Here is a 26,685-nt window from a genome sequence, read left to right as displayed (position 1 = left end):
AGAAATCAATTCAGTTCAATCCCGTTCACTCCAGTTCATTATCTGGGACAAAACACAGTGCAAGTACGTTCACGCTATTACTACGAGTATCTACGACGTGAGATGTGTCAAACCATTCGAACCACCCTATCAGACCAAAAGTTCCAGGGCAGTAGATACCGGTAGACAAGATTCGCTCTGCCGCTCAGAAAGTAAGTAGTAATGAAACTACTCACGCCACTAACAATGTTCCGTTAAGAATACGAAGACACGACATTTCGGGCTGGGCGGATAAGTAAGAAAGAAAAAGAGAAGAGAAAAAACTTGGCGAGCTCGCTGTGAAATGGAGCTGGCAGACGAGCACGGACCATCCCAGTCCGCTGCCCCACCCGAGGCTGCCAATTTCAAATCCTCACCTCAAGCATTTTTCTTCTTGCTCTTTTCTCCAACTTCCATCTCAACTTCCACTCTCCTCACCATGGAATCCCTCTCAGACACTCAGTGGGATGTAGTGATCAGCGGCACGGGGCTCCAGCAGTCCCTCCTCGCCCTGTAAGCTTTGGATTCCATCGTCGAGACGCCCTGCGATCAGGCTGACCCGGCCTTCGTTTCCAATGAAGAGCCCTCTCGCGTTCAGGCAAGAATATCCTCCACGTCGACCCCAACGACTACTACGGAGGCCCCGAGGCTGCCTTGAGTCTTCCGGAGGCTGATGAATGGGCGGAGAGGCACCGCGCGGACAGTCGAGAGGATGCACTGTTCTCTGGCGCCGAGGTGAAGCAGCAGGCAGATGAGCTGGCATCGCGGCGGGCATACACCTTGGCTCTGGCGCCGCAGCTAATACACTCGCGGTCGAAGCTTGTGTCGCAGCTGGTGGACTCGAAGGCGTTCCGCCACATCGAATTTCTCGCTGTCGGCTCCTTCTTCATCTACCAACCGCCCTCGGACTCCTCAGCTCCGTCGCTCAGTCGGATCCCCTCGACCCGAGAAGATGTTTTTTCCAATACTGCCATCCCCGTTCGGTCCAAGCGATCTTTGATGAAGTTCCTCAAGTTCGTTCTTGACTTCGACTCGGAGCCTCAAACTGATATGTGGCACCCACATGCCGACGAGCCGCTGGATAGCTTTTTAGCCTCCACGTTCAAGCTCGACACCGCGTTGCAGTCCTACATCATCACCCTCACCTTGAGTCATAACGGCAAGATCTCTGTCAAAGACGGTCTCACCACCATCCATCGACACTTGACGTCCATGGGAGCCTTTGGCCCTGGCTTCGCCGCTGTTTATCCTAAATGGGGTGGCCTCTCGGAGGTGGCTCAAGTGGGCTGTCGAGCTGCTGCGGTTGGCGGTGCGGTCTACATGCTAGGTACTGGTATCAAAGATGTGCGGAAAGCGCCCTCTCAGGATGACCAGACTGAAGCCAAGCTTGAGCTCGAGCTCACCAATGACATGGTGGTCAAGACCAAGCGACTCATCCAAGGCTCTGAACAGCCAACGACTGAGGGCTCACGCATTAGCAGGCTGACAGCAATCACAAAAAGTGACTTCTCGTCGCTCTTTGAGCTCCTCGCTGAGGGTGCTCCGGTTCCTGCTGTGGCCGTTGTTGCATTCCCTGTTGGCTCGGTATCTTCTGAAGACGGTAAACCCTCAGAGTACCCAGTCTACGCAATGGTGCATTCGAGCGATACTGGGGAATGCCCTTCTGGACAATGTGAGTACACTATTTTTATCTTTTCTTTTGCTTTGGTGTTAGGATGATTCCCATCAAATACTTATCTACATTGTCTGAATTTCAATGACGATCAATATCTAAAATCTGATCACACCACTCATCTCTTCTTGCTTTCTTGGAAACGGAATTTGAGACATTGTGCTAACCACAATTCATAGATGCCATCTACCTCACGACCGTTCATGATGCCTCGTCGAAATCCACCCTCCAGAAGGCTCTGTCATCCCTTGTTGCCACTGTACAAGGTGGTGATCAAGCATCTCAATCATCTCCGTGCATTTATCAATTGTTCTACAACCAGTGCAGAAGCGCGTCGTCTTTAGTTGTGGACGGCAACACTGCTACATTTCCCCTGCCACCGGTAGATCTCGCATTCAACGATTCGGTGCTGGATCCTGTCCAAGAAGCCTGGAAAATGGTTCTCGGCGGGTCCAACGAAGAGGATGTTGAGTACATGAAGTTTGAGGATCGCGAGGGTGGAGACGAGGATGATGCTTACGACTGATTTCACGAGCAAACCATAATGAACTTAATTGAAACATTCCCATTGAATATCGTGATCTCATTCCCATGTGTGGCGTTCCTTTCCGTGACAATCCCCATTTCCCATAAAACTTCGCAAAATCATGCCAATGCGATGTCCTCCATCTGACGGATAACCCCCATGTCCTTGCAACACCTTGCAATCCCAAACCTATCCCATCTTCCGTTCAAATGATGAAGGGGTAATCATTCCTAGAACGATGTCCCAGTTCGGGTATTGTTGAAACCAAAAACCACCAACGCCAGATTTTCCCGATAATCTCAGTATCCCCTTTAGATGAATTGTGCATTCCTTGTTGCTAACCCGAAGTGAAAATTAATCACCGCCCAAATAAAAAATCATGCACCGTAGAATGTCTGCGAAAATCAGAGAAGTCGCAAATGGTCAGCTGCACCTGTGGAGAATAATTAAGCCAACTCGTCCATCTCGTCGTCCTCCTGCTCGGGCTTGACGCCAATGAGGAGGGTGCCGAATGGCTGCTGGTCCGCAATGCCTTCCTGCTCGACGGCAATTACATTCTTGGTCGCAAGGGAGAGGACGTGCAAGAACGCCTGGGCCGCGATTCGCTTGGTGTGAACAGCAGGGTCGGCGAGCTTCTCGAAGTCGACCCAGCGACGGTCAGGATCGTCGCCAGGACGGGCATGGCCCTCGTATATAGCCTTGCTCTCAGCGTACCCAAAGAACTCCAGGCTCGAGGCGTCAAGGCCCTGGGTTGATCCTTGAGTGTCTGGGTTATCTACGCCACCTTGGGCGTCCAGACCTTCGTGCCCGAGGGAAGAGTCCTGAGAGTGAAGTTGGGGGAACTCATCAGAGCCGTGGGCTGGACCAGGCAGGTCGCTGTATCGCTCAATGGAACCGACAACACTGCCACGGGCGTGGAGTGGGCTTGGTGCTGGATGACCCTTCTGTGCGCTTCCGAAGCCGCGAATAGATGAACCTGGCACGGCAGACTGTGGACGGTTCCATGGTATCATTGAGGAAGAGTGATGGTCGTCGAGGGCTGGAGCGTCTCCCATCCCGATCTCAGGGACAGAGTCGTCGCCAAGAATGAGCGGATCAATATCATCAACTGGGCCTCGTCCAACCTCATTTTTCTCGTCAGTCTTCTGCTTCACACGTCTGTTCTCAACCTCTTCATCCTCAAATGCTTCAGAGGAGCTGCGAATTTGACCTCGCTCGTCATCCTGTTCCGGATGTCTACCCTGGAGCCGAGCCTTGAGTGCCGCGCCAGAGAAGTCCTGAGCGAGGGGATGAACGAAGCCTGGAACACCTTGAAGCATTCCAACATTGGAGATGCCATTGTCGAAAAGTAAGGCGATCGCATTCTTGTGTGCCTGTGCTTTGTTGGCAGGTCGAGGTTTCTTGCGACAGTTCTCCATATTCTCGAGATAGTTGGCTGACCAGTTGCGAAACTCCTCCCGAGAGACATGGTCGGTTCGATCGATCAGTTGAATGGTTTTTCGGAGACGTCCTTTACGGAGAGGTGCTGAGGCTTGCTTGCTGAAGCTTGATTCGGAACTCAGTGAGAGAGTGTTGGGCTTCTTGGCGAGTGGTCGCCTGGGAAAGGCTTCTGCGTCGGGCAGTTCATCCTCGCCCATGATGATCACGTTGTCACCTTCAAACAAATCAACCCCCTTTCCCTGTTGAACTCCAGTCATATGGGTATCCGAGGCAAAAAATTGTGCGTTGTGCGCCTCTGTTCCAGGAAGGAGTGGCAAATCAGGTTCAGGCCCGAGCATCTCAACCAAGTTGCCATCGGCGTCGAAATTGAGGCCAATACCGGCGATAGGATCGAGATCTTCTCCCCCAAATGGATTGAACTCAGGCATTGAATCTTGAGGGTTGAAGGGCTTTGTAAATGGAGAGTTTCGACCCAGGTCGGATGGAAGGCGGTAGCTGCCGCCGGAGTGAGATGACTGTGGGAGATCGAAGCCTAAGAATGGCCGGTTCCCACGCGATGAAATTGTTCCTTGACTCAAAGGAGTCATCTGTGAAACGGATTGTGTTGAATTCTGGCTGGAAAGAAGCACGAGCTCTTTGTTGCTGCTGAAGAGATCGAGCTTCGGGAAGATGCTCGCAAGGTCAAAGCTAGGATCATCCTGCAGAGTGATTTGATGGCGCCTTTATCTATTAGCAGGGGTTTAGGGTCAAAGATAAAAAGCATAAAGAAAACGCACTTTGCTTTGCCAGCCTTTGGGTCGAGTTCACTTGTTTGCATGACCCGAAAGAAAGTCAACATGTCGGACTGTGTCTTCTCGGCGTCTGAAAGAACATAGTGACACTGTTGCGCAAACACACGGGAGACGCCGTAGAGGAGATTTCCCTGAAGTCGAAGGGCCAAAGGAGCGCCGGGATGGATGATCTTTTCGCATGCCTTGGGGACGTTGACTTCCTGGATGGCCTTTCTGGTCACTCTGCGGTTGGTTGTCTTGCCCACGGTGGCCACGAGCCTGACAGGCTGTTAGAGAATCTTTTTGTGTAGACTTGAACTATCATGTATCACTCACCAGATGGTCGAAACTCCATACTGGCTGTTGCTGAGGACTAACGGGCGAGTTAGTGGGTTGAGGTGGTTCGGAGGGGGAACTCGGTCGGCTCACTCTCGTGGCTGTAGAACATGGTGCCGTACCGTCACAACCCGTGGTCAGAGTTGAAACCAAACCCTCCAGAAGATGATATTAAAGATGTATCAGTTGGCGACTGAAGGTTGAGCCTGCTTAGAGAAGTGTTGATGATGCCGCCGTAAGGATGAAGTGCGGATGGGAGGTGCTTCAGCGTGGTTCCTCCCGTGGACGATGCAGGATGAGGCGTGGAAAACGCGAGAAGGGAGCGCGCCACAGATAATCACGCGTTAGGGCACAAACGAGCGAGGCTCATTGGAGCTGGGGTTGACAGCTGTAAAGTGGCTGTGAGCAGCTGGCAACTGAAGACTCAGAGTGTCAGGGACCGCCAACAACTTGCATTCAGGGGGTTAACAAGGGACCTAGTCTACAGGTTGAAAAATGGCCCCCTCAAATTCATGCCACTCATATCAAAATAATTAAATTCCTTTACGTTTTATTTTATTTTTACTGATCCTCCGAGTGGAAGCATCGTGAGAGTCCTGGTGGTTTTGCGCACTCCCAAATCACAGCAAGCGCATTGGTCAGTCAAGCACCCAGACCCTGCAGCTTTGATTCGTCTCAGCCACAAAGACCTTCCAAATTTTGATTCACAACCTAATTATATAGCAAACACCTTACACCCTTCCCGCACAACCATATTCAAATCAACCACGATCTTCACAACACCAGAACCAGAAGTGTGTATAATGTGGAAATCAATTGCCTTCTTCATCAAGCAATCAGCGGTTCCGTGGTCTAGCTGGTTATGGCATCTCGTTAACACCGAGAAGGTCCCCGGTTCGAGCCCGGGCGGAATCACATTTTTGACCCTCGGGGCTTCTTAATTTTTCTTTGCATGTATCAGAAGAGCGGTTTCTTTTTGGTTTGGAGATTAGAGCCAGGGAGCACTGGTTTGGGTGTTAAGAGGAGAATGACCGAGGCATAATGCAACACATCACGGCACTCGAGGTTTTGTTCCTGAAGTATCAATATTCGCAATTTATTCTATTCTACTGCTTTTAAACGCCGTGAAATTTCCTCGAAGCGTCCTAGTTGATAGGACACTGGTTGAGCGTCGAGCTCGATGTTCACGCCTGTGCGTTGACAACTGTACTCCATCGCTCGCTGGATGGCATCCCTCCATTTCTTGTACATAGTACTAAATTGCCCATTCCTGGGCGGCCAGGTCTATTTGTGGGTTGTCCGGAGACCAGTTCCGCTGGCAAGGAGAGCGGCGCATATTCCCAAGCAGGCCACCGCAGTCGAGGCTCCAAAGGCATATCGAAGTCCATCGTAGTACACCAGGCGCGCCTTGAGCTGCACGTTAGGAGGTAGGTGACGGATGACATCCACTGAATGGCGAATCTCGTCAATAATCTAGAATAACACGGATCAGCACCTGAGTCCAGGCTCACTTCAAGCAATAGTTCGCATTCAAGAAGGAATAGGGGCGTACTCTCCATTTATCAGGTACCTCGCTCAGAGCGTCCGGCAAGCGGACGCTGAGCGTAGTTTGCACAATGGCGGAAGTGACTGAGACACCCCAGACGGTACCTAGTGAGCGAATGAGGTAGACAGTTGAGGCCGAGACCGCATGGTCTAGATAACGAAATCATTAGCTGGTCTGAGAGCCTCTGACACGGACAGAGGTTTTGAATATGACTTGCCAGCATGATCGAATGAAGCTAACGAGGTGAAAAGAATTCCTGGGTAGATGATACCCTGTCCCAGATTTGCAGGGAACACATAGACGAAATACTTCCAGGTTGAATCTTCAAACCCCAAAGATGTTACCAGGGCATTTCCAAAGGCCATGAGAATAGCCCCGGTGCGCACGAGGGCAATCAATTTACCCCAGCGAGACATGACAAGACCAGCAATAACGCCTCCAATCGGCGTCGCCAACGAGGGGATCGCGAGGCGAGCGCCAGCTGTCGTCGCTGAGTCTAGAAGAACGACTTGGAAGAACAATGGAAGCATGAATAGGTACTAGAAAATACAATCAGTCCCTCGCGACCCTCAGCAAGAAAGGAATATAAGCACTCACGCCGTAGGCTGCCATTCCAGCACAGATGTTTGTCACTTGCGTAGCGATAGGAAGTCTGCCATGAAGCAGGCGCAGAGGGATGATGGGAATCGCAGTCGTCTTGGACTCAACCAGCATGAACAGAGCAAATAGACCAACACTGCCGACTAGAGATCCAATGACCCACGGGCTTCCCCAGGGCAGCTCATTCCCTCCAAGACTGAGACCGACGAGCTGAACAGAGACGGCTAGAACGAGCACGACGGCGCCAACAAAGTCGACTCGCTTCCAAACAGCCCCGAGCCCGTTGTCGAGAGAGAGTCTGGCTGACTGATTTGATACAACGAGCGCACCAATGGCAAAGGCCATGATGGAGATGGGAACTTGGAGCAGAAAGCACCATCGCCATCCAATGCGGTCGGCAATGGTGCCTCCAAACGACGCCCCGGATACGGCCCCGAATCCGTAGATGCCGTTCTGCAGAGCTTGGTACATGCCGCGCTTGCGGAACGGGATCATGTCTGAGTTGACAATGGTTGCTGTGACTCAGTTAGTTTGACGATCCGCGAGGGAACAGAGGTTTGCCGCAACTGACCCATAGTCATCAAACCGCCTCCACCAAAGCCAGTCAAGGCTCGCATACAATTCAAAAAGACGACGTTGTTTGCAACACCGCACCCAAGACACCCGGCTGCAAAGGTGGTGGTCGAAATAAAAAAGCACAAGCGGCGCCCAAAGATATCCGACACCCGGCCGTACAGAGGCTGGAACGCCGTGCTGGTAACGAGATACGACGTGGTCAACCAAGATGCCGTGTTGGCCGCGCCGAACTCGGAGCTGATGACGGCATAGGTCGAGGCTGTGATGGTGCTGTCGAGTCCGTACAGGAAAACATTGGACATGATGGCTAGCTGGATCCAGACAAACCCGCGCGGAGCCTTCCACGAAACCTCATCAGGAGCACGGAGAAGCGGCTGATCCTCGCACGCTGGCTCCGGCGTGTCGAGTGTGTCGGTAGCTCCTTGGTAGTATTCGGGATCCAGGACCCTGGAATTCGAGATTGATGGAGGATCGCGCATGGTGAAGTGGTGAAAGGACGAAAGTGCGCCTGAAATTGATCTTATCGTCGAGCACGGAGCGGTGCGCCAGAAGTGAAGAAGTCGGTTGTCTGCAAGGGTTAAAGCGAGAGATGACCGGAGGGCATTTATCGGGCCGTCGGCACGGTACAGGGCAGAAACCCCGTGGAAGCCAGGAACAAGGAATCGGGTGGGAATCTCGGTGTGACTCTAATGTCGAAATAGCAGACTAGGATCACGTATTCCGGGTTTAAATGGGAATCTTGGTGGATCTCGATAGAGCAAGTCCCGGCACGTCAAGATCCACAACACGTGCGGGGAAGGGATTGGATCCCCGGATATATTGCAGCATAGTGAAAATGTTTGATGTGAAGGTGAAAGAAACATGTAGCTTAATTGGTCCTAAACGCGGGGATTAATGCCCGGCAGTTGTCATTGTTTAGTAGTTGGTGGCTGCAATAGACAACCGCCTGAAATATAGACACATACAATATCTAGACGGCAAATATGGAAACTTGATTTGTTCAGCATATGCATACGGCTTTTTGGTCTTTATGCGACCTCGCTGGACTCTATAAACGGATCCAAGATCCAGTGGAGCAGCCGAGTGCGGAGAGTAGAGACTCCCGGCTGGACATCTGCCGACACTTCGATTTGACTGCCCAACAATATCACAACGAATCAAAGCAACATTGTTTGATTTCCAATCAACATTCTAGTATTCTGGTCGTTGAATCATCTCCTGTGGTCCCCACTTCGACACGTCACAGAGTTGCAACGACATGTAGACTGACGATCTTCAGCATGACAACATCCATCACGCAATCCAACCGTCCAACTAAATACATCCTCGATGATATTCCCTCACTAGCCACATATTCCCCCGCCCTGGTACTCATTGATTGTCCAATGGATTCTTGAATCATACCGATGGCGTGCTCTCCTTTCCATCGACGTCAGCCTGCGATGTCGCAGCTCCATTATCCATATCAAGGCTGCAACTCGAGGTTCTTGTTTGCCAATCTCAACCACAGAAGAATCTTCCTCCATTACGCTTCTTTCATCTGTTCCAATTAATCATACTCCAGGTTATCAATTGTGGTGGAATCGCTAGGGCTTGTAGACTCACTCAAGGTGAATGTACCTAACTTTGTACAGGATGGAGATCAAGGCCGCTGACGCTGCTAGTACCGCTTGTACGCTTCCTATCCATCATGAAGTCGTTCATCCCGCACCTCGCAGCCGCGTCGTCGGTGCTCGTCCCGCTTGTGGCGGGTGACTGGCAGTACCGCTCTCGCCCCGATCTCGCGCCTCCTCGCCTCAACATCACCATCCCCGCAACGGATGGCGTTGAGCCGGGATACCTCTTCGTCGCCCCCTTTGCGGGCTTCCCAGACACGCCTACGGAGCAGCATGGGCCTCGCCAGGCTGCCCCGTACATTCTTAGAGACAATGGTGATTTGGTCTGGTCCGGCTATGGCATCTATAGCATTTGGTCCACCAACTTCCAAGCCGGGCGTTGGAAAGGCAAGGACATCCTCTTCAGTTTCGAAGGGGATCATAATGCTGGCTATGGTCATGGCCATGGACACATTACCATCATGGACCAGCATTACGAGACCATCCGCGAGCTTCGTGCCGGGAATCACAAATTGGTCGACAAGCATGAGTTTCACATTGTCAGTGAAGAGACTGGTCTTATTCAAGTCTACCAACCTGTGCCGCGCGACCTTACAGAATGGGGTGCCAGTGTCGACCAGCAGTGGATAGTGAATGCCATCATCCAAGGTCAGCCATTGAGTGCAGTCCGCCGCAGTTGTTGAAACAGAGCTGACGAGTATGGTCCAGAGCTTGATATTGAAACTGGGGAACTCCTCTTCGAGTGGGCAAGTTTAGATCATGTCCAGCCCGATGGTTAGTATTCCTGTACTCTTGCTTCAATATTTACATTCTAAACAAACCCCAGAGGCCATACTGCCCATCAACCCTGGCCAAGCTGGCTCTGGTTACAACAGCTCTGATGCATGGGACTACTTCCACATCAACAGCGTCGACAAGGACGCCAACGGCAACTACCTCATCTCCGCCCGCGACGCCTGCGCCGTCCACAAGATCAACGGCTCCGACGGCTCCATCATCTGGCGCCTCAACGGCAAGCGCTCCGACTTTGACATGGCCGATGGCACGCCGTTCTGCTTCCAGCACCACGCACGCTGGCTCGAGCAGTACGACGACGTCGAGGTCATCAGCCTCTACGACAATAGCGCGCACGGCACGGAGCACGGCGGCGGCTCGGAGGTGCACACAGCGCCCACGAGCAGCGGCAAGATCCTGCGGCTCAACACCACCTCGTGGACGGCCGAGTTGGTCGCTGCATATTTCCCTCCCGACGATCTTCTCTCCAAGTCCCAGGGCAGCACGCAGATCCTCCCGAACGGGAATGCGCTCGTCAACTGGGGATCCGAGGGCGCGCTGACCGAGTTCGCTGCGAACGGCACGCCCATCTTCCACGCATATGTCGACTCGGGCTACCTTGGCCTCGGAGCAGAGAACTACCGCGCCTTCAAGTACAACTGGACCGGCATCCCCAACGAAGCCCCAGCGATTGTTGCGCTCGAGGGCGCCAAGGGCACGACGGCCTACGTCTCCTGGAACGGCGACACCGAGACGGCGACCTGGCGCTTCTACGCCGTGACAGACGGCCACGGCTCGCGGGACTTCCTAGGCGAAGTCCGGCGCACCAGCTTCGAGACCAGCCTGCTCATTGCCGGCGCAAAGGTCACCAGCATCGCCGCCGAGGCCATCGACGCCCGCGGCCGGGTACTCGCTTCGACGGCGTCTGTTGGCGTCGAGGCGGAGGTTCTCCCGGCCTCTGCCAAGCTTGACGAGGGAGTTTCCGAGTCAAACGGAAACGAGGCGCAGAAGTCCCTCGACGAGAACAGCAACTGGTACAAGTACGCCGTTCTCAAGGTGATGCGGCTGCGAGGGGACCTGTAATCTCCGATTCCCAACCACTGTCGGAAGGGCACCTATCCGACAGGCGAAAGAAAAGGGAGACCATGTCGTGAAATGACGCACAACATTCATTTTTCGTCCCAATATCGCCTCTGTGGAACTGGAGCAAGGGGGGCGACACCAGTGCATATAGGAGGGGGGATGAGGTTGCTTTTTCACTGTTTCTCGAACGAACCGTTTCTACACTAAACACTCCTTACATTAGCCTTGGCCACACATGGCGGTTTTACCTTCTGTCACCCCTTTAGCTAGCTGTTTCAATACGACTCTGTGTCTTAAACCCTCCAGGGGGCTGGCTTCTTGGCGATGGTCGGCGAGGTTGCAGCCACAGGGGTCTAGTGAGGTTTCATCCTGTCGATCATGATCGCCAATTGTTCACTGCCGCACACATCCCGTGGTAGTACGGACGAAACTTTTAACGGACGTGAAACTATCACGACCAAGGAAAATTCAAACATTAGACGGCGCGAAGGATTCATTCACGATCATAGGCATTCAATATTCAGATCCTTGATGGCTTGCTTCATTAAGCTCTGTCTATAGAACACTAGCACACACATATACAACATCTCACCCACTGGAGATGTAACCCCCTCCTCTGTCGCAAATATTTACATGTCGAAAAAAGTTCCCCCAAAAAAGCCGACTATCGTTTGCTATGATGCAACGGTTACCACGTAAAGCTCTCCTCCACAAAGTCTACCACTGTGTTTCCTTGCACCGATCGGACCGCTCCTCGAACGTCATCTGCCAGGGCGCCAGGGCCACAGACAGTAACGCACATGGCACCCTTCTGCTCTTGCACTTCCTTCTGGAGAAGAAGCGGGACATTTGGCCGTCCAGGGAACATGCGCACCGTCGTGCTGGCACTAACAATGTCACGAGGGTTCTGGGGTCGAGTGATGAAGATCTGAATGCGAAGGACATCTTTGCGGTTCGGGATTCGAAGGATGGTGTCCATGTACGGTCGGACCCATTCGAGCGATTCATACTCGCGAATGATCCAGACGAGCGTGATTCGGCGAGTGGCAACAGTTCCTTCATTGTATCCCTCCAGGAGGTGGCGAATGTAGGAAATCTGATGTGTGATTCCAGTCGAACCGGCAAACAGGACAGTGTGACCATAGGAGTCAAGACTGTGGTGACCAGCGTACGGGCCTTCCATGGCGGCCTTCATACGCAGAGGCCGGCGGGAGTTGGACGCACGCTCGAACAGCTTGCGAGTCATGCCGGTTTGGGCGCCGATGAGGAAAGCAACTGACGTCTTCATTGTCGATTTGTCCATAGTGTGAAGGGGTTCCTTTTCGAGGACAGGTAAGGAGCTATCGGAGGTGTGGTTCACCCAGCAGATGGAGAAGGGATGGTTCTCCCACGCGTTGATACCCCAGAAGCGAAGGTATGCGTGCGTGCCGGGCTCGATGTCCACATATTTGGGGAGGTTGAGGGTGACGCGGGTGACCTCACCGGGCAAGGGCTCACAGATGGCTTCAGTGAAGCCATCGGAAGACCAGTTGGCGTAGAGGATTCGGAACATGCGAGCGAAACGGTCAGCGAACCAAAGGGCCATGATGGCCATGATCCAGGGGAGCTGAGGAAGACCACCAGCAAGCTCGGAGGATGCGCAGTGAACCCAGGTGGCGATGAAGGAGACAAACGCCAGCACGATATGGACGTTGAGGAAGGTCTCGTAGAATGCGTGTCGAAGGGGCGAGACGGAGAGCAGCATGAGAAGCACCATAGCGACAGTACCAACCATGCCAGATCCGATGAAGAGCTTCTGAACGATCTGATTGCCGACACCCTTCCAACCAATATCAGCCACACAAACGATGGCCCATGCGATGGTGTGGATTAGAGCCTCTAGGACCACAATACGGCCCATCCATCGGTGCAGGAGGTTGTAGGTGTCGAAGCTGATCTTCAGGAGGCCGATGAGAGGGTTGTTGCGTCCAGCGAAGATGATCAAGGGTACCATGTTCACCAGGGACAGAGTGCCCGAGCGACCTCGCAGCTCTGCACAAAACTCGTAGCGGTTCTTGTTTTGCCAGTTCAGGACGAACATATAGGCAAAGTTGCTGCCAAGGTAGATGAAGAGAATGATGGAGTGGAGGCGCGAAGGGAGAGTGCCGATGCTGATGGCCGAAGATAGGCGGAATTCTCGGTTGTGACGTTTGTTCCAGAGCGGCGCATAGATGAGGTGCTTCTTCATGCCCGGCATCCAGCTCCACTGCGCAATTCGCCAGTACCCTTGCTTCTCTCCGGCGACGGACATGGCAGACACTTGGCGAAGTCTTGCCCACATGATCTCGAAGATGCGTACCGCGAGAACAAACATGGCAGCGATGCCCAGGGTCCACCACAGAATATCCTTAAATAGCAGGTTCATGGGCTGGTTGACGCCATTGAGTGAGTCGTGGTAAGGGGCGATGGTAGAAGAGGCTTCGGTCTCTGCATGAGCGGCACTTGCGCGCTGGAAGAGTGTCGAGGTCGGAATGGCTGAGTCTGGGCCGGCGATCCGGCGCCGGAGGAAATCTTTGGCGGCGTCCATAGTTGATGTGTTAAAGTGGGAAAATGACGTGAGAGTTGGTGGTTAAGGAAGGGTGGCTTCTTTTGTATGCCAATCGTAAATTTGTTGTTGAAAAAGAGTGAATAGCCGCTGGCGACGAAGAATCGGGGGGCCTAAGACGTTGCGAAGCTTCGAACAAGAGACACCAAAGTGATGCGGTGGTGACGAGACGCGGTGTTCCTCTTGGTGTGTTGAGATTCTCAGAACATGGTTTCGTGATCGGCGGAAGGTGTTCGTAGATGGTCAAAGGTGAAAGAAAGTGCTGTTCAGAGATGAAGGTGTGTGAAGACAATGCTGTGAATCACAGACGGCCACCTATTGACAGTTGGGATAAGAAACGAGATTGCACCAGGCAGATCGACGAGTTGGTAATGGTAGTGCGGTTCGAATTCCAGATTCGCCTTGGTCCTCGTAGACACTGGGCTCGATACTAACGTTGGATACGGTGCAGATATCGCGAGTGACGCAGGCCTGTGCGTGTGAGACGAGGGTGAGGGTGAGGGTGAGAGTGAGGGGTGCCGAGAAGAGAAAGGCGCCTTGAACACAATGCACAAAGGGAGGGAGAATGGGTTTGTTTTGAATGAAATCAAAAGCGAGGCCGAGTGCAAGGACAAACACGAGGGTGTGGGCGTGTTCGGCAGCTGGCGACCAAGTGACGCAGGTGCAAACAGCTGGCAGGCGGGTGAGAGCGAACTGGAACGGGGCGATGCGGTCGATGGAGAGGCACACACGGCTGAGCAAGAAATCCAGGAATGTATAAACCGGGTAATGGTCTCAAGGTCGGACCAACCAGCCCCGGACTGAAATGTCTCGAAGAACGAGAAGAACGAAAAGAAGGGCAGAGCCACGCAAGACACGAGCACGAGGGAGAGAACCGGGCATGACGAGGTGCAACGGGGGGCGGGTGCGAGCGTCGTGATAATAAGTTCGGTGGAGAGCCAAGACGGCAAGCACTCAGCACTCAGCAGGCCAGCAGGCGGGCGGCCAGCGCAGGTACCTACAGCGGGCACAGCGGACCTGCATGCAGCCAAGTACCCTGGCCCAGCTGCTTATACCCCTGGTGACAACCACGACGGCGCTTCTTGGCGGGCCAGGACGGACCTGGGATCTTCGGGATCCTCCCATCACAAGCTCTGCAATGCCTTTACACGCATCTCGTGTAGAACGCTGGGAACGCTGGGAACACTGGGAACCCTAGACCCGCTAGGGGCTGACTCCCGGCGACTCTCCTCTGTAGTACGTCCTCTCGGCGCTGTGACTGGTCCCAACGCCCCAAGCGGGAGGGCGGGGGTGCTGGGTTCGCGTGGCGGTCCCAGGGGCCTCCTTTGGGAATGTCGTTTGGATCCATATCCATGAATCAATCATCCATGGCCCGCCGGGACCCTGGTTGGCTCTGCTACAGCGCCCACGCAACCACCGGAGCGCAATAGACTCGCCTGGTTGCAAACGCGGCGCAGCTGCACGGCAGCACAGCATTAACACGCAGCGAACCACAGCCCTCGAAGCGCTTGCATCTGTTCTTTGGCGGTGCGCCCGGTGCCCGAATGGCGCCGCCCTACCCGGCTTGCGCAGGGGGCCGCGGCGAAAGGCCTCCTGGCGGCTCAACCTATAGGACCAGAGATCTCGCTCTACGATCTCAGTATCGGCGCCGGGCGGAGCGGAACCGCCGCTCAGTGGCCACTCAGCGGCCGTCCTGCAGACGCACTTGGTCTGAAACCCGCCACCTCGCTGGTCCTGGCTCAGGGGGGCTGTGGCCCTGCAGGCTCTGCAGGCCCTGATTCTGTCACTGCCTTCAGGGGGGTCCAGGGGGTCGGTGACGAGCGACTGGTTGAGGTTGGCGAGCCCTACTGAGAAACGGTACCACCTACGCACCTATCCTCTCACTCGCAGTAGCTAGCACCTAAAGACGTAGCAAGTACACTGTTGGCCACCCGAGCGGGCCTGGGTGCTTCTGGGCCACTCGATGCCCCGCGACCCAGCCGCCAGCAGACGCGGACTCGGGCATCACGGCCTGGAGGCATCCAGCAGACCCAATTCGTGAGTGAGACTGTGCTCACCAGCGCCACATCATGACTCCGCTGTTTGTCTCGGCGGCGCGTCCTCTGTCACTGTTCAATGCCTTTGTGCCGTTATCCCGTGCCGCCAAAAATGCCTTCGAGCGCAAACAAAGAATGGCCTGACGCTGTCGTAAGACTGCTCAGAGTGCCGACACAAGGGGACGACGCCCAGTGATGGATGATTGATCAGACCCATGGATCACGGCTAATGGAGAAACATCAGTGGTCAATCGTTCATCCATCCTTGCTCAAATCCATCTGAACTATCTGCCATTGTTTGAATGTTCCAGACCTCCGTCGATCCCAGTCATCCCGTCGCGTATCAGTACCCTTGGGCTGGTTTCCTTCTTGCCAAGACACCAGAGAACAAAAGGACAAGACCAACCGCCAGCACCAGTACTGTAATAATTGGGGTTTGATATGTCATCTCCATCTCGGGGAGGGGTTGAGGCCTAGGAGGGCCCTGTAACAGCCCGTCATCACCCTCCAGGGGCTCCTGGCCCGCTCACCGATCGAATCTCGGCCTGTGGTTGATGGAATTGACTTGCACCTCAGTTAGACGCATTCCGGATTCCGGGCGGCGGATGGCCCCACCTCCACCGCCATACCGGAACACCACTGCTTCTGGCATGGGCCGATGCTTCGCGAAGCTCTGCATCCATTTCGAGAATTTTGCAGAAAAGCCAAGACCAATCTCGAATGACAAGACTTCTAGCACGTAGCAGATAAAATGAACAGGCGCTCGACATACTCGGCTGCCTACCGGGCCTCGACGCCTCAAAGAAGTTGCATATGCCAGGGCCCGTGAACGCCCGCTGACATGTTTCTGAAAGGGGAAACACCGTCGTCAGCCCTCGTGGCTGGATGGTCAAACATTGCGGTCGTGGATGGGGGTTGAGGGTGTGGTGGGCTTGGTTCTGTTTCGTCTTAACCATGCCCCGTTGCCCGTCGTCCTCTGTCACTGGCAGTCGGTTACGCCAATTAGGAACCAATAAACACGGGCTCACGAAGAGAAGACGAAGCCGTCCCTAGGTTTCCCGTCTCACCATTGATTGTTTCCCAAGATATCATCAGCACTTCGTCGTCCTCGGCCCATTTTGTACAGCTTCTCGTCGGGTCGAGTACCGGACCTGCCCGCCATCTGCTCACTTCCATCCACGGCTCATAATACGGGAGTTAAGAAGATTGTTTGTTTCGGATCTACGCGCGTAAAGCCTGCACGGACAGGCAGGATCTAAATTCCAGCAGATCACATCAGATGGCAAGCGAAAATGGTCTGATGACGGTGAGATAGCCTAGCGAGCTGTCAAGCCTCGGTCTGCCCAAGGTGAAGTTCGCAAGGTGAAGGGCGCCACAACCGAGCGCCACTCAGCCACATGTGGCGCTCACCTCGGCCAGACGGGCGCGCAATATTGTAACCTAAGGCAGCCACGGTCGCTGCTCCGTGATGCTCCCGAACAACGCCGGAAATTTCCAGACGGCTATCACGAGCCGCCATTGAACATCTGTTGAACAGCCATTGCGCCCGACACAATGGGTTCCGCCGAGTCGAAACCAGTCTCCGCACATGTGTGGAAGGCGTAGGTTACCCCCGCTCCCCAGAACCTCAATGCTAGCTCGAATGGACCACTGACGGGGTGTCAATAAACAGCTCAGCGCCGAATGGCCTCTCACAAGATCTCGTCGACTCACTCCAGTCGAGCCACGAGGTACCTTCAATCCCATCCTGCCGCATCTCGACGACCTATCCAAGCCATGAGGATTCAAAACTGACTCCCCGGAACCCCCCTAGACCGATGCCTCCCGCGCCAAGATAGTCGAGCACCAAATCCAGGCCCGCGTGGCCGAGGAGCTCAAGAAGCTGCAGCTGCAGGAGGCCGACGCCCTCAAGATCGCCCAGGAAAAGCTCGCCGCCGCCGAGTTCAAGGCCGACGATGGCCCGTCAAACCACACCGTCAGCAAGGAGATTGAGGAGATGCGCAAGAAGCTGGAGGCTCGCAAGCAGGTCCGCGCCCTGCCCGATACCGTCGAAAGCGCACGCAGCGAGGTCATCCGATGTCTGAGAGATAACGACCGACGACCGCTCGACTGCTGGCAAGAGGTGGAGAACTTCAAGGCCGAGGTCAAGAAGCTCGAGAAGGGCTGGGTGGAGAAGGTGCTGGCGTGATTATGAGGAGGTCCACGAGGGGGGAAAGTTGCCCACCCGGTTCGAGCGATTTGGATCTTATAGAGACGACGATGGTTTCGGTAGCGGGATGAGACCGACATTGCGTGTACATTACGGCATCGGCGGCGGTAAAAGCTGCATACAGAAAACATGTACGAAGGGACTCATAGACCCAGGGGCGGCCCTGGTTGCAATTCAGCATCTGACCCCCTAGCTTCACTTTGCGATCCCGTGTCCGTCTCTTTTCCAGCCTGTAGTTCAGCCTTCTTTCTCAATCCCTCGGCGCGTTTCCTCTCTCGCCTCGCCGCTGCATCTTCCCACTCGTTGCCCTCCGGGTTCCGCCTCGGGGCAGAGGCGCTGGTCACGGCATCACGGAACGCAACCTGGAACCGCTCGATGCGTTTCGTGTTCTCGGCGAAGCGCTCGTTGGCAATCCTGATGAGCATGGGGAGGTACTCGGGCGGGACGAGGCGCTGGCGGCGTCCGTCGACCTGTTGCCCGATGAGGGACTCAAAGGCAAGCCCCATGGAACGGATGGCCACCATGGGTGTGGCGGCGTCTTTGCCGTTGGGGAGCAGGTTGATGGCGCCAGACTCGCGGAAGCCAGCTTGGAGACCGCAGCGGAGAAGCAGTTGGGCGTGCTCCGGGGATGCGGTAAGGACATGCAGAATCTACGTGAAATTTCAGCATCATGTCGAGTCTCACATCACGAGAAACTTCATCAGTCTCCAGCTGAGCCGAGACGTTAGCTTGCTTACCATGGCCTCAAACTTGAAATGAATAAGTCTCCTCTCCTTGACCACATCTGCCACATCGTGAGCATCTTCCGACTCTCCCAGTCCCAAAACACCCGCCCAGTCCGCATCACCATCAGCGTCCGGTACTGGGTCATGAGAGACGAACAGCCACGTTCCTCCCGCACCCTTTCCACCCACGCCGGCTATTTGATCATCCTCGGCATCCGCATCAGCTACGCGCCGGCCCTCGAGAAAGACACTGACCCGTCCCGCGCAGCTGCTGGTCGTGACAAACCCGGCAGCCTGGTTGATCTCGTCGATGAGGTCGCGGATGCCCACGTCTACAGAGCCCTTGGGCGACGCATCAGCGTAGTCTGCGCTCGGGACTGCGAGCTGGTCGAGAATCCGCCTCTTCTTGTCGACGAATGCGGGCGCGGCGGCTGCGAGACCCTGCATCGTGAGGGATCCGGGATTGTTAGTGCGGTCACGAGGCTGAGATTTTGGTGCGCGGCGGTGGTCGTTGGAGGGGCGAGAGGAGGAGGGGCGGGCCAAGGGCTCCAGTTAGCCCAGTATCGTGAGCCAGTGGAGAATTTCTCGGAGTCGTGTTAGACACCCAACACACCTTATCAGCGCGGGGTAGCACTACGTACTCCAGCCGCGCACTTGCGGCTCCAACCTCGTGATTCCCCGGTAATCGAAATTCAACCTCCTCCGACCATTGCCAGCCAGACCAGATCACAGAGTCAAGCGCCCAAAGGAGTTGTTTACTGTTCATTGTTCTTGTGTATTCTCTATACTATGATGCAGCTGCTTTCTCGCTTTGCTAACCCGACTGCAATCCTGGCCAGCTGCGATTTACCCAACGCCAAACGATCAAATCTCGATGCTAAGGGGCCCCTTTTGGCCCGATCCGAACTGTCAACTCAACCAGTTTTATCCCAAAACGCCTGATACAATGCCGCATTCATCAAATCATCAAGACATCTGCTCTCCCGTGCAAGTGTACATTACAAGACAGTCTGGGCCTGAGCCTGGACCACCTTCTCAAGGGCGGCAGACAGTTGCTCCTCCTGCTGCTTGCGCTCCATCTCGGCGAGGAACTCAGAGTACCGCGACTTCTTGTTGTGGATTCCGCACTCGGTCTTGGCCTGGCCCTTCCATCGGCCGGCACGCTCATCCTCGCCATCGCCGACGGGGACGGTCGAGTGCCAGTCGCCAACGGACTTGTAGCCCTGGTCAAGCAGGGCGTTGTAAGGCACGTCGTTCTCCTTGATATAGTTGTTGACCTGGGCGAATGACCAAGCGGCCATGGGGTTGATCTTAAAAACACCCCGCTCATCATCGAGCTCGATGATGGGAATAGATCCACGGGCAGCGCCCTGAGATCGACGACGTCCGTTGAGCACGGCAGCGATCTTGAGCTCTTGGTAAGCCCGCTGGAGGGGCTCGACCTTGACAATCCAGTCGTACATCTCGGATGAGTGTGTGTACATCTCCTTGCCATAGGTCTCCTCAAACTGCTCAACACTGTCAATGCCATCGGGCTTGAAGATATGCACAGGCACGTTGGGGTATCGCTCCTTGACTCTATCGATGAGCTGATGGGTCTCATCGAAATGATACAAGGTATCCAGGAAGATGAGGTCGACGGTCGGGGAGTTGGGCTGCTCCGACTGGATCTTGGACAGCATGTCCATCGTGGCGAGGCCGGTCAGGCCGAAGGCGGTCGACTGGTACAGGTTGGGGAACATGACCTTGCAAAACCGGAGGATGTCCATGGGGTGCATAGGTTCCAACATGTCGTTGAGGTGGTTGATGTGGGCCTTGGTGAGGGATACCTGAGGGAGGATGGTCGATGACGAGGGCGAGGCGTACTCTGATGATTGGCCAGAGGCATATCCTGACTCGCACTCCATCTTGATGTCCGCGAAGGATGATTGGGAGGATGACTGAGTGATGGTGGCTGGCATTTTTGACGACTGTTGAAGGGTGGCCACTGGAGAGGTTTGTTGGGTGAGGCTTTTCGAGGGCTGAGACGGGTGAGGAGAGAGTCTCAGGAGAGGGGGTGAGTTATAACAGCCGGGGTCGAGGTGAGAGATGGTCTTTGTGCTTTCGATGACGCAAGCGGTTTGCTGACTTGATACAGAATACAGGACGAAGCACGACAGAGAGAAGGGGAATGGGCGATGATGTGATGACAACAACAGGCACAAGAGCAAGCGAGAGCAGTCGAAATCTTTAAGAGAGCCCCGTTGTGCTGGTGAAGGGGGTGCTTACATGTTAAGCCCGGGCGACCGCCCGCACCCCCCCGTTCCAGGCAGCCTTAGTAATTGGGAAAACACATGCATTGAGCCAACCGGACCCGAAAGCTACGACGGTCCGCCGGTGCCTATGATGCGCTGGGCAAGAGGAAGAGGGGAGAAGCAATTGCGCCATCGCCGCCATGAGAAGTGTCAGTCTCGGGTTGTGTCTGGGTGCGATCACATCATCGACGCTATCCCTTTCGCGATGGTGGGTGCTGCGGCTGATTGGCCTGCGCACCGGGCCTCAACTGGGCGGCTGGTCGCCGGGACATGGCTCGCCGCGCTGTCGGCAGCAACCGTACCACTACAAAGCCGCCGAGCCGGAGGTAGCGAGTACATTTCCTGCTTTCCTACAACCGGGCACCCCCGTTGCCTCTGTTTATTTGGCGGGGACTGAGCGGTGGGCTCTTTTTTTTTTTCCACGGCGGCGTCGGAAGGGTTTTCATGGGAGGGGAGTGGATGAGAGCTAACCTGGGATGGCTCAGGCCTGGATTAGAAATGGGGCATGGTATCGGGCGGCAATTGGAAATGAGATGATCTCATGGAGGAGGGATTGGCAGTGGTCTCGCTTGCAAGAGCCGTGTTGGTTGCCAGATGCTGTGAAAGGCGCATGAAGGCGTGAGCATGCATGGTGGATCGTGGACCCCCAAAGTCTCCTCTCTTTATGAAAGGCAAAGGGGCACGAGGACGACTTCCCCGCGAGCATGCCATCGCAGCCCTGCGTTGCGTCTTCCTCGGCGTCCAGGCTGCAGGTCTGTCTGCCGTAAGGTGGTGTCGCCAGAGAATAGCGCAGTGTCGCCACCGGCTGGGCTTTGTTGGGGGCCCTGTACGCCTGGTCTTGGCCTTGGATCGATGTTCCGTAGTGCTGCAGTTCTGGCCGTCTGCGCTGTCGCCATTCTGTCGCCACGGCTCCGATGGCACGCATATGCGTCCGGGTCTCGACCGTCCGGTAACTGGCAACGGGATGTGATACGTCTGAAGTCGAGGCGCCCATGAAGTCGCTCGCTCGGATACACCGTCCATCGGGCGGCAACCAGCTGGTGAAGTCATTGCGGCATCTCGCGCCTGGGCCGCCGACAGCCCGACCGAGATAGGGCGTCTGCCGATGTGCCGATGCAAGGCACGAGGGTGCATTGGAATCCCCCACTATCCCACCGAGTCCACCGCCGGTCGGACCGTATTTTGTGGGCGAAGCGAAAATGAGGGGATGGATAAACGTTCCTCCGATGCTCGCTGCCCTCTTATTGCTTCCACTCTGTCGCTTCTTTCTCGCCTCATGCCTCGCTCTTCGGATGTCCCGGCCGTCGGTGCCCGGCAGTCCGAGTAACCCTGTACGGAATCTGGATCTTGAAGCATCTTGAAGCATCTGCATCTGCCCGAGCAACTGCCTCAAATCCGTGCTTACCTTAGCACTGCCGGATTTGTCAACAGCGACATCCGCCTGCTTTCCAAGCGGCCTCGATGACGTCCTGATGTCATGAAACACATTTCAAACAAGACTTCACTGAATAATGCGAGACATTCCATCTTCTGACATGTCCAGGTTCGTGTCATCGACATGATTACCAACCCTCGTCCCTCGCAGCATTCCTTATCGACACTGCATGAGCGGACAGGCCAGGCATGCTAGACTCTGCATCCACCTGGTTAATTCTGTAAGCCTGAGCCTACACCGCAATGAGGTCTGAACTCTACATTCAGCACCCAGCATGGCCGTTCACATCATCATCGCGAATAGCCTCATGGAGCCTGCAGACTGCGAGTGTGCGTGACATGACCTCATTCAAAAACCGGATGGATTTGGCCAATCATGTTGCACCAAACAGACGACGCCGCACGAGCCACCGACATCGTCAACGGGTTTAGCGGGGCTGATTGAGGGAAACGTCCGGGACACAATCACTCCTCAACCCGATATTTTGAGATCGACACCGCGGCTCTCAGGTCTCTGTGGCTCCGTCAACCCGTAGTTTCGCGAATCTATCCGCTGCCGTCCCATCGCGCTGCCTGGATACGCAGAGCTCGCTATAGCTTTTTTCCCTGGGCGACCCGGTCAATCTTCCAACGCTCCCGCAAAGAGACAACAGAATTCCAAACCCCCGCTCTCGCCTCGCACAATGGACGAAGCCAACCCCGCCAAAACAAATGCTGCTCGCCCGCAACTGACGAGCTCCATGAGGAGCAGCTCCTACCTGAGCGACCACCAGCAGTATCGGCCTCCCAGGCAACCGGACCAGTTCCAGGGCATCGACACGGTAGTGGAGGATCTGGGCAATGCCAACATCTCCTCGGCCCGGCCCATCCTGCCGTTCAATGGCATCCCATCCGAGGAGAACCCCCCCACCGTCGTCGACAGCGGGCTGAGCCATGCTTACTCCCACCCCAACTGTGCGCCTCGCGCCGGCGACAAGTCGGATCGCCTCATCGCCACGCTGTTCTACAAGGGCAAGGGCGGAAGCAGCTCGCCCGTCAAGTCCAGCTTCACTGACAGCAACGAGGCGCTGCCCGCCAACCTCGCGCCCACCACCGACCCCAAGGAGTTCCCGCTCGAGCTGCCAACCCAGGAGTCCGAGCAGCTAGACCACATTTACGGCTCCTACATCTCATCGCTGTGCATCGCCTCCTTCCTCCATCTTATGTCCACATTTCCCCAGGAGCGAGATGCTGCCGAGCCGTACTCGTCACATCGATGCCTGGACAACCACGAGCACCCGCGCGTCGTCGAGTTGACCCTCTCCCCGGTCCCATCTCCTCAGTACCTCAGCTTAAATGATTTGCGGAAACACGAGATGATTTACCGCTTCGAGCAGGAGTGGAATGTCGACGTCGTTTTGCAGACGGATGCGGTTTGGAGGCGACACCCTCGCTTGGTCGTGTTCGATATGGATAGCACCCTGATCACCCAAGAGGTCATCGACCTTCTTGCCGAGACTCTCAAAGACCCCCCGAATCTGCATCAGCTTGTAGCGGATATCACCCATCGCGCCATGATGGGCGAGTTGGAATTCGAAGCGTCCTTCCGTGAGCGTGTTGCTCTCCTGAAGGGACTCCCTGCCACCATGTTCAAGGATCTTCAGTCCGTTCTTGATGTGACCAAGGGTGTCCCCCAACTGATCAAGGCTTTGAAGCGCCTGGGCGTCAAGACGGCTGTCCTCTCTGGAGGCTTCCAGCCCCTGACTGGTTGGCTTGCCGGCGAGCTGGGCATTGATTACGCGTACGCAAACCAAGTCGTCGTCGAAAACGACAAGCTCACGGGCGAGGTCGAGGGCCTCATTGTGGGCAAGGAGCGCAAGCGTGACTTGCTCTTGGAGATTGCCAAGAAAGAGGGCATTGACTTGTCGCAGGTCGTGGCCGTCGGCGACGGCGCCAACGATCTCCTGATGTTGGACAAAGCCGGACTAGGAGTTGCGTGGAACGCGAAGCCGCGGGTGCAGATGGAGGCGGACGCACGTTTGAACGGAGAGAGCTTGCTGGACCTACTGCATTTGTTTGGTTTCACGGGTGAAGAGATTGAGGCGTTGGCTGCATAGTGGCGTTGAACAAGAGAAGGACCGCAAGGGAAGAGTTTGAAGGTTTGAATGCTTAAAATACATGAGTCAAGCAAGGTGTTGGGCCATTACGATACCAGGCAACAGAAATACGAAATATGAAAATGATCGAGGACATGAACGTTTGGACTTGTCAAGTGTGATACTGATACATCTCTTCTTAAGTCATTGCCCTTTGAGTTAGTGGGTAAGCCTTCATAGCGGCGACATGGACATCGCCCGGTAGTCCGAGCTTTGGGACTACCAACCGAGGATACATGCAATCAACACAGCAATTGGCAACAATGAACTCGGGAATATAGACACAAAGCTAGAAAATCTTGTGGTGCGCCGTGGGTCAGGTCAAACATATGTAATCCAATGCTCGAGCCCAGTACGTCCATCATCTACACAGCGGGAACGAGGACCTAGTCTCTCCAGCTCCTCTCCTCTCAATTCACCAGTCACAGCTGCATGTTTGCGCATACAGTCTCGCCATCCGTCCAGTCTCGCGATTTAAGGGTAGCCCTCCTTGCCCCACTTGTTGTACTTCTCGTGGAGCTCGGCGGGGAGGGTAACGTTGGGGACAACGACGACGTTGAGGGCGCTGGGAGCATCCTTGGGCGCCTGGCTGGCATCACCACCGGGGTGGTACTTGTACTTGCCCAGAGTCTCGGACTCCCAGGGGTGACCGTCCTTGGCGATGTTGACGTGGGTCTCGGAGGTGGCGCCGGTGGGCGATCGGCCTGGTGGTTCGCAGCATGGTCAGCAATTTGCGTGGTGGTTTTCGAGGTCATCGTCAATGGGTCGTCATACCGAAGTAGAAGCCAGCGCCGCTGAGGGCAACAACCATGACACCGCCGAGAATCTGCAATTGAGCCATACACGTTAGCCATTGTTCTCCAAGATGGTACTCCGTCGTTCGATTGAAGCAGGCCACGCCGCGGGCGTTCTCGGGCGGGCCGAGGAATTATGACGCACCAGAGTCTCGGGGTTGCGCTTGGTCTCCTTCTTGAGCTCGGCCTTCTGGGCATCCTGAAGGCGGCGGGCGGTGGTGGAGAGAAAGCGGCGAGTGACTTGGGAGGCCATTGTGACGGGATTTGCGGTTCTGCGGGTGGGAATGCGAGAGTGCGGGAGGGTTTCGTGATGGTGAGGTTTGAAGCTGGAAGTTCTCGTATGATTTCGCCGGAGCATCAGCGACCCAGTTTGCAGAGCACGCGATTGGCCAATCCGATGGGAGCTTAATCACGTGGGATATCACGTTTTCGAAAGTCGGATGACGGTGACGTCTTGGGTGGCATGGACCAGGTGATGCATTAATCATCGGCGCCTGAGGATTCAGGCTTGACAAATTCCGGTGGCCTGGATCGCGCTGGTGCTTGGACCGCCGTCCTTGGTCCGTCCCGTCATGCAGAGCTGCAGAGCGGAGACTTGTCAATGCCATCTCGAGGAATGACCAGCCTCCTATGCAATGACGTCTACCTGTGTTCTTGTGTGCACCGCTATTCGCCAGGCACACGACGCCGTGCTGCAGACGATTCCGTGGCCGCGGGAGCGTGACGTTTCCCAGCATAGCCGTCGATCTGGAGTACATACACAGAGCAGATACCTGGAGACCCTCCAGATCCCTGGTTCCCTGGTACACCCGGCACATTGCACTGTAGCAGTGTGCACTGTCCGGGAGGAGTGCACCAGGAGAGAAGCGCATGCCATTGGCCTGTTAGCGCTAGGACACCCACCCTTTTGTGCAGTCAAAGCAGATTAGGTTGGTTTTTCGACGAGGTCTGGCCCCTGACATGGGCCCTCTTGGGCGGACGGGACGGGTCACTTCAGGCCTCTCGCACCAAAGAGGAGAGGGGACGCGGGTGTGCACGTTATCCCCGATGCAGTAGCCCAGCCTACTAAAGTTCGCAAAAAAAGGAACGAGCATCACATCGTCTCTTGTTCATCTCGAGTCGTCGTGTGTTCTCGCCGTCTCGTTTTCCCTTCGTCCCCCTCATTCCTTTCTTTGTATCCATATCGCTCAAACGAGCCCACTCTGACTCTGACACACTCCTTCCTCTCATTTTCTCCTTCCCTCCCTCCCGTCCCCGCCTCCGATTTCTAAGCCCTTACTTCGCCCACGGCCACTTCCACCTTCCCGTCCGTCCGCCCCTTAGACTTTGTCATCCTGCAGTGCAACACGAGCCCACTGCCGATCCTGCCGACCTCAAGGTTCATCGACGCGCCAACCTCTCTGACGAGCTCATTGCCCACGAAAACCGATCGAAGAGCGATAATCTCATGCGATTTTGAGAATCCATCGAACGCGTACTTGCTTCCCACGCTTCCGGCCGCGACAAGCCATCGCATC

The 26,685-nt window shown here is 55.3% G+C and overlaps 11 protein-coding genes and 1 non-coding gene across 12 annotated transcripts; 6 read left to right on the top strand and 6 right to left on the bottom strand.

The window, feature by feature from the left end:
- The first annotated feature begins 415 nt into the window (after positions 1–415).
- Positions 416–2,261, top strand: BGZ61DRAFT_508417 (GDP dissociation inhibitor). Its single transcript, XM_046251955.1, has 3 exons — positions 416–531; positions 600–1,690; positions 1,870–2,261. The coding sequence occupies exons 1-3, from the start codon at positions 458–460 to the stop codon at positions 2,214–2,216; spliced, it is 1,512 nt and encodes a 503-aa protein (XP_046100475.1). The 5' UTR covers positions 416–457; the 3' UTR covers positions 2,217–2,261.
- BGZ61DRAFT_396907 (Rec8 like protein-domain-containing protein) lies at positions 2,244–4,874 on the bottom strand (the record flags this gene model as incomplete). The annotated part of the gene is made up of 4 exons (XM_046242966.1): positions 2,244–4,376; positions 4,433–4,705; positions 4,763–4,799; positions 4,856–4,874. 4 exons carry the CDS (start codon positions 4,872–4,874, stop codon positions 2,663–2,665), a joined length of 2,043 nt encoding a protein of 680 aa, XP_046100474.1. The 3' UTR covers positions 2,244–2,662.
- A 729-nt stretch (positions 4,875–5,603) lies between these two features.
- Positions 5,604–5,677, top strand: BGZ61DRAFT_t166. The gene has a single exon. It is a non-coding gene; the product is annotated as a tRNA-Val (tRNA).
- Positions 5,678–5,855: 178 nt separating this feature from the next.
- BGZ61DRAFT_457736 (major facilitator superfamily-domain-containing protein) lies at positions 5,856–8,165 on the bottom strand. Its single transcript, XM_046246680.1, has 5 exons — positions 7,480–8,165; positions 6,906–7,423; positions 6,526–6,847; positions 6,315–6,457; positions 5,856–6,235 (listed from the first exon to the last, which is right to left on the bottom strand). Exons 1-5 carry the CDS (start codon positions 7,961–7,963, stop codon positions 6,047–6,049), a joined length of 1,656 nt encoding a protein of 551 aa, XP_046100473.1. The 5' UTR covers positions 7,964–8,165; the 3' UTR covers positions 5,856–6,046.
- A 954-nt stretch (positions 8,166–9,119) lies between these two features.
- BGZ61DRAFT_536106 (ASST-domain-containing protein) lies at positions 9,120–10,957 on the top strand (the record flags this gene model as incomplete). The annotated part of the gene is made up of 4 exons (XM_046254351.1): positions 9,120–9,147; positions 9,203–9,748; positions 9,809–9,874; positions 9,927–10,957. 4 exons carry the CDS (start codon positions 9,120–9,122, stop codon positions 10,955–10,957), a joined length of 1,671 nt encoding a protein of 556 aa, XP_046100472.1.
- Positions 10,958–11,581: 624 nt separating this feature from the next.
- BGZ61DRAFT_75744 (ferric reductase like transmembrane component-domain-containing protein) lies at positions 11,582–13,665 on the bottom strand. Its single transcript, XM_046257055.1, has one exon. It carries the CDS (start codon positions 13,521–13,523, stop codon positions 11,646–11,648), a length of 1,878 nt encoding a protein of 625 aa, XP_046100471.1. The 5' UTR covers positions 13,524–13,665; the 3' UTR covers positions 11,582–11,645.
- A 422-nt stretch (positions 13,666–14,087) lies between these two features.
- Positions 14,088–15,392, top strand: BGZ61DRAFT_481766 (uncharacterized protein; the record flags this gene model as incomplete). The annotated part of the gene is made up of 3 exons (XM_046249332.1): positions 14,088–14,306; positions 14,358–14,777; positions 15,114–15,392. The coding sequence occupies 3 exons, from the start codon at positions 14,088–14,090 to the stop codon at positions 15,390–15,392; spliced, it is 918 nt and encodes a 305-aa protein (XP_046100470.1).
- A 1,739-nt stretch (positions 15,393–17,131) lies between these two features.
- BGZ61DRAFT_536104 (uncharacterized protein) lies at positions 17,132–17,765 on the top strand (the record flags this gene model as incomplete). The annotated part of the gene is made up of 3 exons (XM_046254350.1): positions 17,132–17,178; positions 17,250–17,307; positions 17,391–17,765. The coding sequence occupies 3 exons, from the start codon at positions 17,132–17,134 to the stop codon at positions 17,763–17,765; spliced, it is 480 nt and encodes a 159-aa protein (XP_046100469.1).
- A 164-nt stretch (positions 17,766–17,929) lies between these two features.
- BGZ61DRAFT_360686 (methyltransferase TYW3-domain-containing protein) lies at positions 17,930–20,472 on the bottom strand (the record flags this gene model as incomplete). The annotated part of the gene is made up of 3 exons (XM_046241200.1): positions 17,930–18,436; positions 18,524–18,952; positions 19,519–20,472. The coding sequence occupies 3 exons, from the start codon at positions 20,470–20,472 to the stop codon at positions 17,930–17,932; spliced, it is 1,890 nt and encodes a 629-aa protein (XP_046100468.1).
- An 814-nt stretch (positions 20,473–21,286) lies between these two features.
- On the bottom strand, positions 21,287–22,365 carry BGZ61DRAFT_481764 (uncharacterized protein; the record flags this gene model as incomplete). The annotated part of the gene is made up of 2 exons (XM_046249331.1): positions 21,287–22,145; positions 22,211–22,365. The coding sequence occupies 2 exons, from the start codon at positions 22,363–22,365 to the stop codon at positions 21,287–21,289; spliced, it is 1,014 nt and encodes a 337-aa protein (XP_046100467.1).
- Positions 22,366–22,550: 185 nt separating this feature from the next.
- Positions 22,551–24,571, top strand: BGZ61DRAFT_75646 (phosphoserine phosphatase). Its single transcript, XM_046257054.1, has one exon. It carries the CDS (start codon positions 22,923–22,925, stop codon positions 24,333–24,335), a length of 1,413 nt encoding a protein of 470 aa, XP_046100466.1. The 5' UTR covers positions 22,551–22,922; the 3' UTR covers positions 24,336–24,571.
- Positions 24,572–24,848: 277 nt separating this feature from the next.
- BGZ61DRAFT_536100 (uncharacterized protein) lies at positions 24,849–25,421 on the bottom strand (the record flags this gene model as incomplete). The annotated part of the gene is made up of 3 exons (XM_046254349.1): positions 24,849–25,078; positions 25,149–25,200; positions 25,314–25,421. The coding sequence occupies 3 exons, from the start codon at positions 25,419–25,421 to the stop codon at positions 24,849–24,851; spliced, it is 390 nt and encodes a 129-aa protein (XP_046100465.1).
- Positions 25,422–26,685: the final 1,264 nt, after the last annotated feature.

The sequence above is a fragment of the Ilyonectria robusta genome (genome assembly GCF_021365365.1).
Source record: "Ilyonectria robusta strain PMI_751 chromosome Unknown BGZ61scaffold_19, whole genome shotgun sequence".
NCBI lineage: Eukaryota > Fungi > Ascomycota > Sordariomycetes > Hypocreales > Nectriaceae > Ilyonectria > Ilyonectria robusta.
Note: the sequence above shows the minus strand (reverse complement) of the source record. Positions and strands in the feature narration are given on the sequence as shown.